This window comes from Balaenoptera acutorostrata, chromosome 4 (genome assembly GCF_949987535.1).
Source record: "Balaenoptera acutorostrata chromosome 4, mBalAcu1.1, whole genome shotgun sequence".
Classification (NCBI taxonomy): domain Eukaryota; kingdom Metazoa; phylum Chordata; class Mammalia; order Artiodactyla; family Balaenopteridae; genus Balaenoptera; species Balaenoptera acutorostrata.
In genome coordinates, this window is record NC_080067.1 from 91194501 (window position 1) to 91207517 (window position 13017).

The following is a 13017-nucleotide window of genomic DNA, read 5'->3' on the forward strand; positions in this document are numbered from 1 at the left end:
TAAAAAAGACTGTTGGGAGTTCCCTGGTGGCCTAGTGGTTAGTATTCTGGGCTTTCACTGCCGTGGTCCCAGGTTAAGTCCCTGGTTGGGGAACTGAGATCCTGAAAGTCGTGCAGAGGGGCCAAAAAAAAAAAAAAAAAGACTGTCTGTTACCACCATAAAGTAATGTTAGTTATTGCAACATTTAAATGCTATTATATTGATATTCAGTGTTATTTTCCTAGCATGTTACCGTGATATCAGTGTGTCTTTCCTTGCTGCCCTATCTTGAATTTTGGAATTTTGAGATTTCTACATTATGAGTAATTTTTGACCTTTGAATTGTTGACCTTTAAAGATACATACTTTTCAAAGGATTAGGATAGAGATTTGAGATACCATTCTAAAAAGAAGAAAGAACTTATATTAGAAAAGAGCTGAAGATTCTCAATTGAGGTACTTAGAATGCTAAAATTAGAATTCAGTAGTTTAGTATACAGCTGTTTCTTAAATTATTATAAATATTGACACTTAGGGGTAATTTTTTCATTTTTGTTTTTGATATTGTAGCTGAAGAAATTAAAAAGCTACGTAAACAACTGGAAGAAATTCAAAAAGAAAATGGCCGATACATTGAATTACTAAAAGCAAATGACATATGTTTATACGACGACCCCACAATCCACTGGAAAGGAAATCTTAAAAACTCAAAGGTCTCTGTTGTTATTCCCAGTGACCAGGTTCAAAAGAATATCATTGTTTATTCCAGCGGGAGTCAGCCTGGTGGAAATAGCCAGGGAACAGCTGTTCAGGGGATAACCTTTAACGTTGGTCATAATTTACAAAAGCAAACTGCCAATGTGGTGCCAGTACAGAGGACGTGCAATCTTGTGACTCCTGTGTCTATTTCTGGAGTTTACCCTTCTGAAAACAAGCCATGGCATCAGACCGCGGTTTCTGCGTTGGCTGCCAACCAGCCTGTTCCTCTTTGTCTTCCTGCTACCATTTCTGCTCAAAATCTTCTTGAGGTTTCCACCTCCGAAAGCGAGTCGAGTGTGCTTGGTGCCAGCAGTGGCTCACTGGTCAGTGTCCCTGTCGGGCCTGAACCACCCCAGCATCATTCCCTGCACACGTGTCTAAAGGATCAAAGTTCTTCTGAAAATAAGAATGGGCAAGAGAGCCCCCAATTATTGAAGAAAACAGTCCCTTGTGCCACAAGCATCTCCTCCAGCTGCTCAGCAACTGCCACTAGAGGACACCAAGGAAGCAAGTCCTGCCTGAGCATACAGGAGTGCAGAAGTGATTTTCAAACCACCTTGGTTGTTTCCGTTACCACGACGGTCTGCTCCCAGCCTCCAAGATCTGCAGGTGATTCTTGTCCAGCGAGCATTAGCAAGGGCGCAGACTTGACAAGGGTTACTGCGGTGGGGGCCCCATCTGCCCCTGGAGGAGGGGAGACCGCCACCCCTGTGAGCACCCTTCCTGCAAACCCTGTGGACAGTGGTTGGACTCTTTCTTGTTCTTTGCCTTCTTCAGCTGTTAGTGCTTCGGATTTGAAAAACATTAATAGCCTTACCCGAATTTCCTCAGCTGGAAACACGCAGACGACGTGGACTACTTTGCAACTGGCGGGGAACACTGTTCAGCCCTTAAGCCAGACACCATCTTCTGCTGTGACCCCGGTATTAAATGAGTGTGGTACTAACCCCACCACGACCAACCACAGTAGATGCGTGGCTACAGGCGTCAACTTGAATAATTCCTCTCCAGCAGCTGGGCAGCCAGTTGAGCAAGTAGTTGTAACCTTGCCTTCTTGTCCATCTTTACCTATGCAGTCACTGATTGCCCAGCCACAAGTTAAATCTCAGCCTCCAAAAAGTATCCTTCCACTGAATTCAGCAATGCAAGTGATTCAGATGGCTCAGCCAGTTGGGTCGGCTGTTAACGCAGCTCCTGCTAATCAAAACGTTATCATTCTTCAGCCACCCAGCACGACCCCATGCCCAACAATGATGAGGGCAGAGGTTCCCAACCAAACAGTAGGCCAACAGATAGTAATCATACAGGCAGCTAATCAGAACCCTTTGCCACTCCTCTCCGCTCCACCTCCTGGCTCTGTTCGACTCCCTGTCAATGGAGCCAGTGCTATCATAGGGTCTAACAATTCAGTGCAAAATGTTTCGACCCCGCAGAGTTTTGGAGGAAAGCACCTTGTCCACATATTACCAAGACCTTCATCTTTATCAGCATCTAATTCAACACAAACTTTTTCTGTAACCATGTCAAACCAACAGCAGCCTCAAACCATTTCTTTAAATGGACAGCTCTTTGCTTTGCAGCCCGTGATGTCTTCATCAGGAACTACAAGTCAAACCCCTATGCAAATTATTCAACCCACCACCAGCGAAGATCCAAATACCAATGTTGCCCTGAATACATTTGGCGCTTTGGCCAGCCTCAATCAAAGCATATCGCAGATGGCTGGGCAGAGCTGTGTACAACTGTCTGTTAGCCAGCCTGCCAATCCTCAAACCGCTGCAAATAGTCAAACCACCCCAGCTAACTGTGTTTCATTAACAACAGCTGTAGCATCTCCCATGACAACGGAGAATTCAGCCACACTACCCAGTACGTATAATCTAGTGACTACTCCCTCAATGAACACTGTAGCTTGTTTGCCTAACATGAAGTCCAAAAGGCTGAATAAGAAGCCGAGCGTCAAGAAACACTTAGCCACTAATAAGTCAGCCTGCACCCTGAATCCAGCCAGAGATGTGGGTAAGTTAGACTGCCCCAGCTCCGAAGGCTCCACAGAGCCATCGTGTAATGATGGACTTCTGGACAGACTCCCTGGTGTGTTACCATCTGTCACTATGTCCCAGGCAAATAGTGTAAGTGTTTCTGGCTCACATTCTTTGGATGTTCTGAATTCTGAATCAGTGATACCTGAGTCTATACCCAAATCTAAGTCAGCAGAAGAGTCTAGCTCATCCTCCCAAGAATCTGTAACAAGTGAACATTTTACAATGGCCCCAGCAAAATCCAAAGATTCTCTCCCCGTTTTCCAGCGAGAGACATCTCAGGATAAGCCACCAACTAGTGTGGCATTGCCAGATGCCGCCAAACCCTGCACTTCAGCCAACGTGTTGATTTCGTCTGAGAATGATCCCCACATTTTGGTTTCTCAGGTTTCCGATTTGTCATCTGCCACGAGCACTGCAAGTACTGACTGTGTTTCTGAGGTAGAAGTCATTGCTGAACCTTGCAGGGCTGAGCAAGATTCATCAGCTACAGTGCAAACCACAGGTCTCTTAAAGGGGCAGGGTTTAACTGCATTGCTATCTGGTCTTGCTAAAGGAAAAGACCCTCAGAAATCATCTCTTTCAGTCCAGGTGGACCATCCTGACTTTTCTTCAGAAAATTCTAAAATAGTCCATTCAAGTGTTGATTTACATCCCAAACAGGAGCTATTACTGATGAGCAGTGACGATAGAGATCCAGGACAGCATCATTCCTGCATCCCTGATCAGGAGGTTATTAATGGTTCTTTGCTCACCAGTAGGCAGGCTGACTCTCCCATGTCAACCAGCTCTGGCAGTAGTCGTAGTTTCTCAGTTGCATCCATGCTTCCTGAAACAACTAGAGAGGATGTCACCGGCAACGCAACGACCAATACGTGTGACAGCTGTACCTTTGTAGAGCAAACTGATATAGTTGCTCTTGCAGCAAGAGCTATTTTTGACCAGGAGAACCTAGAGAAGGGAAGAGCTGGCACCCAGGCTGGTATAAGGGAAGTTCCTTCAAAGCCTTCTGAAGCATCCTCTTTAGAGGGAGACCAGCCTTTCAAAACACAGATATCTAAAGAGAACGGCCCAGGACAGGCAGAAGCAACACCAAATGAATTTAATTCTCAGGATTCAATTGAAGCAACTGTGGGTCGGCCCCTTGAAAAGCCAAGTTGCTCCATAGGAATGAAAACATCAAATGCCTCTTTACAGGTTTCGACTTCTCAGCCACCAAGCATCACCAGTTTAAGTGTGAATAATCTTATCCATCAGAGCAGCATCAGCCATCCTCTGGTCAGCTGCGCTGGTTTATCCCAAACTTCAGAGCAAACAGCTGTTCCTGCAACAGTTAATCTGACGGTTTCGTCTAGCTCCTATGGCAGTCAGCCTCCTGGACCATCTCTGATGACCGAATACTCCCAAGAACAGCTAAATACTATGGCTGGTACCATACCAAATCCACAGATTCAAGAGCCACTCTTAAAGCCAAGTCATGAAAGCCGTAAAAACTCTGCTAAGCGTGCTGTCCAAGATGACCTCTTACTGTCTTCAGCTAAACGTCAAAAGCACTGTCAGCCGGCTCCCCTCCGGCTTGAAGGTCTGTCCCTGATGAGCCGAACTCCAGACAGCATTTCCGATCAAACTCAAATGATGGTTAGTCAGATCCCTCCCAACTCTTCAAACTCAGCTGTGCCTATTAGCAACCCAGCACATGGAGACGGCCTTACGCGATTATTTCCACCTGGTAACAACTTTGTGGCCCCTGCGTTGAGGCAAACTGAGGTTCAGTGCAATTCGCAGCCTTCTGTGGCTGAGCAGCAGCAAACGCAGGCCAGCCAACATCTGCAGGCCCTGCAGCAGCATGTTCCGGCTCAAGGGGTGCCTCACCTGCATAGTAACCATCTCTACTTAAAGCAGCAGCAGCAGCAAGCAGGGCAGTTAAGAGAGAGGCATCACTTATATCAACTGCAGCATCACGTACCTCACGCGGAGAGCTCTGTCCACTCTCAGCCCCACGTCCACCAACAGAGAACCCTGCAACAGGAAGTTCAGATGCAGAAAAAGAGGACTCTTGTTCAGGGCACTCAGGCCTCTCAGCTTTCTTTACAACCCAAGCACCATGGAACTGACCAATCCCGACCCAAGAGCGGTCAGCCACACCCCCACCATCAGCAGATGCAGCAACAGATGCAGCAACACTTTGGAAGCTCCCAGCCAGAGAAGAGTCGTGAAAACCCTTCCACAAGCCGGAGTCACCATAACCATCCGCAGAACCATCTCAGTCAAGACATCATGCACCAGCAGGAGGTGGGAAGCCGGCAGCAAGGTGCGGGGGTTTCTTCTGAACACGTATCTGGGCATAATCCAATGCAGAGGCTTTTGACGTCAAGAGGCATAGAGCAGCAAATGGTGTCCCAACCGAGTATCGTGACGAGACCTTCAGACATGACTTGTACTCCACACAGGCCAGAGAGAAATAGAGTTTCAAGTTACTCTGCGGAGGCACTCATTGGAAAGACATCTTCTAATTCAGAGCAGAGAATGGGTATATCGATTCAGGGTTCCAGAATTTCAGATCAGCTTGAAATGAGAAGCTACCTTGATGTTCCCAGAAATAAGAGTTTGGCCATTCATAATATGCAGGGTCGTGTGGACCATACTGTTACCTCAGATATCCGCCTTTCTGACTGTCAGACATTTAAGCCAAGCGGAGCCAGTCAGCAGCCCCAGAGTAATTTTGAAGTACAGTCTTCAAGAAATAATGAAATAGGTAACCCTGTGTCATCCTTGAGGAGTATGCAGTCCCAGGCTTTTCGAATTAGTCAAAACCCTGGTCCACCACCAATTGACCGCCAAAAGAGATTACCTTACCCACCAGTTCAGACCATCCCAACAGGAAATGCTGTCCCACCAAGGGACGGTGAAAATACATGTCACCAAAGTTTCATGCAGAGTTTACTTGCCCCTCACCTGGGTGATCAGGTCATTGGGAGCCAGAGATCACTCCCAGAGCATCAGAGGACTACACAGTGTGGGCCCTCCTCTGCAATCGAATATAATTGTCCCCCAACTCATGAAAGTGTCCATATTAGAAGAGAGAGTGAGGGTCAGAATAGGGAGAGTTGTGACATGTCCCTGGGTGCAATTAACACCAGGAACAGCACTTTGAATATTCCATTTTCGAGTTCTTCTTCCTCAGGAGATATTCAAGGTCGAAACACAAGTCCCAACGTTTCTGTACAGAAGTCCAATCCCATGAGGATTACTGACAGTCACGGGACCAAGGGCCACATGAACCCTCCAGTCACAACCAACATGCATGGGGTTGCAAGGCCAGGTTTGCCGCATCCGTCTGTGTCTCACGGAAATGCTGACCAAGGGCCTCCTGTACGTCAAACTAGTTCTTCAGTTCCCCAGCGATCAAGGCATCCCTTGCAAGACAGCAGCGGTTCCAAAATTCGTCAGCCTGAAAGGAATCGCTCTGGAAACCAAAGACACAGTAATGTCTTTGATCCAAGTCTTCCCCATCTTCCTCTGTCTACTAGTGGCAGTATGATTCTCGGACGCCAACAACCCACTACAGAAAAGAGAGGAAGTATTGTTCGTTTCATGCCTGATGGCCCACAAGTACCTAATGATAATTCAGCGCCTGACCAGCATACACTATCACAAAATTTTGGTTTTCCGTTTATTCCTGAGGGTGGCATGAATCCACCAATAAATGCTAATACTTCTTTCATTCCACAGGTTACTCAGCCTAGTGCCACTCGAACTCCAGCCCTCATCCCTGTAGATCCCCAAAATACTCTCCCCTCCTTCTATCCCCCATACTCTCCTGCTCATCCTACACTGTCCAATGATATTTCAATCCCCTATTTTTCTAATCAAATGTTCTCGAATCCTAGCACAGAGAAGGTAAACAGTGGAAGTTTGAATAACCGATTTGGATCAATTTTATCTCCTCCTAGACCTGTTGGTTTTGCTCAACCAAGTTTTCCTCTTCTCCCTGATATGCCCCCAATGCACATGACCAACTCTCACTTATCCAATTTTAATATGACATCTTTGTTTCCAGAAATAGCTACAGCTCTCCCTGACGGCTCAGCAATGTCACCTTTGCTTACGATAGCAAACTCCTCTGCCTCGGACTCTTCCAAGCAGTCCTCAAACAGACCTGCCCACAACATAAGCCATATTTTAGGTCATGATTGCAGTTCAGCTGTTTAAATACTGACTGACTAAACATAAATGTAACGGGTGAGATTACAAATGTATTTGTGTGTGTATTCACACATGTGCACAGGAAGAGAGAGATTGCATGAGTGTATCTCCTTGTGTTTGTATAATCAATTGTCAGTTATCTTCTGAATGTAGGGAAGCCGTGTCAGAGATGAGGCAAATACTGGGTCGTCGAAAACAAATTATCTTTCATTTTTAACCACATGGTGTACTTTTTAAATTTTCCAAGCAGATTTACATTTTCAAGTTTGATCTGTAATCTGACATTCCCTAGATATTAATCGGCTGGAAGTTGAGGGAGATCATCTTGGTGTGTCCTGGGTGGTAGGAAGGAACCTAGATTTTAAACTTGATTGTTGATAATTTGTAAAATAGATAGTTGAACTGGTTGAGTTGCTTTCCAAGAATACAGACAGTTCGATATAACACAATGGCTCATAACCAAGTACTGGCCAGTGTCAGCATCTAGAACAGTTTCTTACCCATGGCAGGTATTGGATTAATGTAGAATGAATGTCCATGATTCAAGTCAAGCAGTTAGCAAATAAATGAGTTGTTTAATCAACCTTTATTCCCAAGGTTTGGTTTAGGTAGAGGCTTCTTTCTTAATTACAACAATTCATAAATTATCTGAATGTTATGTCTAGTTCTCCAAATTAGGGAGCCATGTTATCCTTTAATGTGCCAAGATCCTGTAAAGCAAAGGTCTTCCTTAAACAAGTAGCCTTAAAAGTGGAAAGCTAAAAAGCAAAGTACATAGATGTTCTCCATTTTGTACTTGCATTTTGCATCAGGCCATAAGGATAAAAGCAGTTGTATTGTGGAGTTTTGCATGTGTTCAGTTAAAGATTGTTTCATTCATTGAGTTTTGTTGTAGAATTCTCTTCTATTTATTTGATCTTGAAATAAGTTCTTTTACATTTGTTAAATCATTAGGGACTGATCAGTAACTAGCGTGTTTGGAATCTACACAGTTATTTGAGCCTTACTTTTAAAATATTTCTGAACAGAGTCTTAAGCTCTGTCAGTATTTTCATTACTGATATTTATATTTAAAATATGGCATTGTATATTGCATTATTACCCTTCATAATAGAATTACAATGAGAAGATGAATTTGTTCATTATTTTTCCTGATGGTAGATGTGAAATGGTGCTTCAAAAAATTGTCTTTGTATATGTCCATGTGTGTGAGTGTGTGTGTACTCGGACATAGATTTTAAAGTATAAACTGGCTCTTTAAAAATAGGCCTGCCATCTGAAAATGAGGAATTGGGACCTGAGACCTGCTGAAGTGTAGAAGAACTTGATGTAGCGTTTTTTAAAAGCCCCACTGAAGTTAATAATGAATTTTAAAAATATATTCAAAATTCATGTATTGAATTTTGAAAATTTAATTAAAAATTAAGAAAACAATTATATGTACTCACATTCTCAAGCCCATTAATTTTTGTTGTTGTTATAGTCTGCCAAAAATGGGATGGAGTGGGAGATATAAACTGTTCTGTCTACTCTGTTAGCAAAGTGAACCCACGGACCAGAATTTTGTGTTTTTTTTCCTTAAAAAAAAGCCTCCTAAGGCTTGGTTAGAGCAGTTAACAACAGTGAATACCTCTATTAAAGACTCAGCAAAAGGGTCATCTGTGCCTCTTCAACTGTTCTCACCAAATTTTCCTGTCTCTTCCTGCTGCCAGCTGAGGCAGCCTCCTGGGGGCAAAAAAAATAAGAAAATTGTTTGTCTTTTCTCCCTTCAAAACGCTCGTGGGGAGGAATAGGAGAGCATCATGAATAAGTTACTTAAGACAGCAGATAAACACAGTAGTTAATTGAGAAAAAATATGTGAGGTTTATAACTTAAAAAAACCCCTGAGTTTTAAGCTTTAACTTTCAAGTTTTTCTTTGTACTTGAAAGGTCCAGTCTGCTAATTTCAAGGATTGGTTTCAATGTGTTCAGCTATTCATTCTCCCTCCCTCTCTCTTTCTCACCTTGTCTTTCTCTCTCTGTCCCCCGCTCCTCCTCTTGCACCCGCCAACACACACACAGTGGCTATTGAGTTCTGAAGAACTGGGGACTGTTAGAATTGGAACTAAGGTAACAGGCTAAGAAGAAGCTCAATTTGAACATTCAGTGGAAAGGCCCCAAGCCTGGTACTTGCAGATATTTCTCTGTTGCCTTGATTGTATTTTTCTGCTCAGCTCTGTTCAGAGATAGCATTTACATTCCTCAGAGCTTTCATTCCAGGAATATAACACTTTGATCCCGAAAGAGTCTCTACCCCCTAAGTAAGGCTTATTTGACCATTGGAGGAAAGATATGACCATCTGCAAATAATTTGGCTCCTGCTTAAATGTAGCTCTATCTTACAGACATGTATGTATGTAAGAGATCATTTTATGCACAAACTCAATTCTGAAAGTGTTCAGAGCACAGTAATCTTACTTGATTTATAAGCACGAGTATATAAGATTTACCAGCAGTATTAAGTATTTGATAATTAGAGCTACCTGATCTGGGGGAGGAAATTTATTATTTAATATCTAACAAGCTCTGGATATAATTTTTGGCAAAGGAATGGCAGAGAACATAGTCAATTTTTGTTATAGTAAATTTAATGTTATTCATGGCTTACTAATATATGTCTATAGAATGTAAAACCATTTCCACAGATAAATTTGTAATTTCTAGAAATACACTAACTTATGCATGAGTCATAAGTGAGAGTCATTGATTAAATCATTTCTCTCTCTTGTAGTGTTATTGATCACATAGAATCAGTTTCAGAAAGCGGTTGACTCCTGTAAACATTTTACACAGCAACTTCTGATGAGGTGAAAATTTTCAGATTTCTCGTCATGTAAAAACTTCTAATGTGTCAATCATGGATAAAAGAAATCAACTTTGATGTCATTTCTTTTTTTTTTTTTTTTGGTACATACAGGTTGTTTTGGGATGTTTTATACTGCTGCAGGAAGTTTATTTTTATTTTTATTTTAAGACCTTTGGGGTGTACCAGAGATAGCACCCTTTTTCTAAGTAAGGAGTGCAAATTCCAGAGGGATCATTCTTTATAAAATGTAATGTATCAGAACTTTGGGAGGAGAAGAACGAGGAAGGAATATTCTTTTTCAGTGATTTTCAGTCACATATCAGGGTGAACTGCAATGAGGATCAACTTTTAAAAATCAGGCTTCTTAATATACAAAATGATTTAAACATTTTAAAGATAATTCATTTGCCTTGCTCTTGCCTTCTAACATTGGCCATTTCATGGAGAGGCTAAGATTTATACTCCAAAAAAATGCAGAAATACATTTTAATGGGAGTGAAGTTTTTAAAATTTGAGAAAGGGTAAAGAATCACTAATATGCATCTTCTTAGCTTTATCCTTCCTTTGATACATAAGTACTTAGGCTCTTATTTTCTTCCGTCTGCTCCATGTCAAACAGGTGGCAGGGAATCTGGTCATTTCCTTAGAAGGACGATTACTCCTCTGCCTTGAAACATTTATTGGGTCCAGAGTCTGTTGGATTGGTGTGTGATAGGGCCTCATAATTCCAAATCAGTGATTCCCAAATGCCTGCCTTTGGAAACCATTATATCTCCTATTAAGGGGCAACGAGAATTTCTCGAAACAAAAGTAGTTCACGACCGATTGAAAATGTTTAATGTGCCGTATAGTTCTGTCCCTTGTTTGGGAGAGTTTTTTTTTTTTCCCCCATGGAGGAGTAAAGAAAGGGCAAAGGTGGTACCAAAATCAGACGGCTTTGGGTTGATATCCTTAGGAACCTGGAAGTCGTTGTTCTAATTCTGTTGTCTCTCAAATCTACCTTTGCCTAGAGATAATGACCTATGGCTGTGTACTTCCAGAGGGCAATAATAATAAGCGATGATTTTATGATACCTTTATGCAAAGTAATGGCCAGAAATTAGTTTCTTCTCCGATACCTTTTTGGCTGAAGGATACCATTTCTCCTTCCTCCAGAGTTCAACAGAAAAGGGTCCTTTTTTTACTTAACAATATTCTCCCTGCATTCTACACTTCCTGTGTGAGCCTAAGAGTGTTTCTACTAGAGTCTGTGGGGGACATCAGGTTCAGATTGAGGCAATCCAGGTGTTCTGGGAAGAAGTGTTGAGGACCTTCTTGGACACACAGCTTCTAGCTGTGCCCGCATGCCGCTACCCTGAGACTGCACTTTACCTGCAACTGTGCCTCTGGTCCTAGGACCAGCCATTGGAATATACTGCTCACTCACTCCTCTGTTACAGCAAAGGGCCAGCCGGGATGGTACTTGCTGTGTAATCAAACACCTAGACGACAAGTACAGCTGATGTTTCTCACTGTTGCCTTATCATTCTCTGAGCCATCTTTAAAGCCGATCTTGTAAAAAACTTACTAGTTAGATGCAAGACTCCTTTTAAACTCAGAGCTTGTATGTGGTGGCCATTCAACATCCTTCTCTCTAGATTTGCACAAACCCTGTCAACTGTAATCATTTTCTGGCGCATGCCTGTGTTCAGATGCTTCATAAACATGAGCCAACCTGGGTTGAAAATACTGGGGATAGTGTCCAAATTGGTGTTATTTTGGATGACCGCATAATCTGTCACTAGGGATCTCATGAGACATGGAAGACAACTCTGCATTTGTTAACACTTTTTTGAAAAGGTGATCATTAATTTTTCCCCCTCAGTTGTGTGTACAGCTATACACCATACTATGTCATAGGAACTTAAGGTTTACTCCATGTCAGTCCCCTCTTCACTTTTCTGGACCTCTGTTCCTCCATCCCCTAAGTCTTAAAACCGTTTTTCATCTGTGAGGCACTGGACATGACTATATTGGTAACTTTTAGGGGGAGTTGAACTGTTGATCTTCCAAGAAGAAAGGGACCAGACAGTGTTGCTTAAAATGCTGCAGTTGTGTTACTGTGAAGAAAAGATTTGCTTCCACTTTCAACAGGATATATATATATATATATATATATATATATATATATATATATATATATATATATATATCCATATATACACATATATATTCATTTCAGTAAAAGTGGGTGGAAAAATCTGAGAACATAGTTACCTTCACAAATTATTTATAGATACACTGGGTGAGAAGCTTACTGTAGGGCAGTCACCAGAAAAAATCTAACTGTAGTGCTTTCAGTAGTGTATGTAATATTTGTAACTATTCTCACGCCAGCAATGTCTGCTGTGCACTGTGTCCTATTACTGTAAATTACCTGGTTTATAATTCTAATGGGAACTAATTTGTTTTGTAATAGAATCCAGAGCAGATATGTATAATATGGTCAGGATTGTCCTACAGCTGTAAATAAGAATAGGTCCTGTTTATTTTGACATCTTTTTACAAATGCATTGTATTAGGGTGTGAATATTCTGAACCATGCTCTTGTTTAAAGTTTTGAAATTTTTATTGGTAAATGTAACATTTTAATGGTTGTAATAATTATTTGTATAGATATGAATATAGTATTTTATTTAAGAAAATAAACTTTGCATTTTTGCATTGTGAATTCTGCCTTTTCTCATCATTGCCTGTGCTGCTTCAAACCTGGTATTAAAATGATTTGTCTTACATACTGAAGATTCATGTTCAGGTAATCTTTAAATTTTGTCAAAATGTCTGAAAATGATACCATGACACATTTCCCATGGGGTTGTGTTTCTGATCAATGAGTCAACCTCAGATAAATCATAATTATGATCAGTGCTATATTTTTGGAGTAAACTGTACACCTCTATATTTATTGTAAAAAGTAGAATTAGAATTTCAGATCTGGAGAGAATTGATAGATGATTCAATTTAAACTCTCCTCCTTGTGTGTTTGTAGTGGCGGAAACTGAAGCACAAAACTTTGGGACAAGAATTAGGTCTTTAATTACAACTACCCACATCAACTTGTCACATCTCACAAGCATGAAGTTTGAGGGGAAAAAATAGGTTGCCGAGGATCTTTTGCAGTATAAAGCTATGTAAAGTTTAAATGC

General features: G+C 41.7%; 1 protein-coding gene across 2 annotated transcripts in view; it reads left to right on the forward strand.

The window, feature by feature from the left end:
- USF3 (upstream transcription factor family member 3) overlaps positions 1-12542 on the forward strand; it is a 49940-nt gene extending 37398 nt beyond the window's left edge. For both annotated transcript variants that reach the window (XM_057545348.1, XM_057545349.1), the window contains exon 7: positions 550-12542. In XM_057545348.1, the coding sequence (XP_057401331.1) occupies positions 550-6992 (6443 nt within the window). In that variant the 3' untranslated portion in view covers positions 6993-12542. The remainder of the gene's footprint in view (positions 1-549) is intronic.
- Positions 12543-13017: the final 475 nt, after the last annotated feature.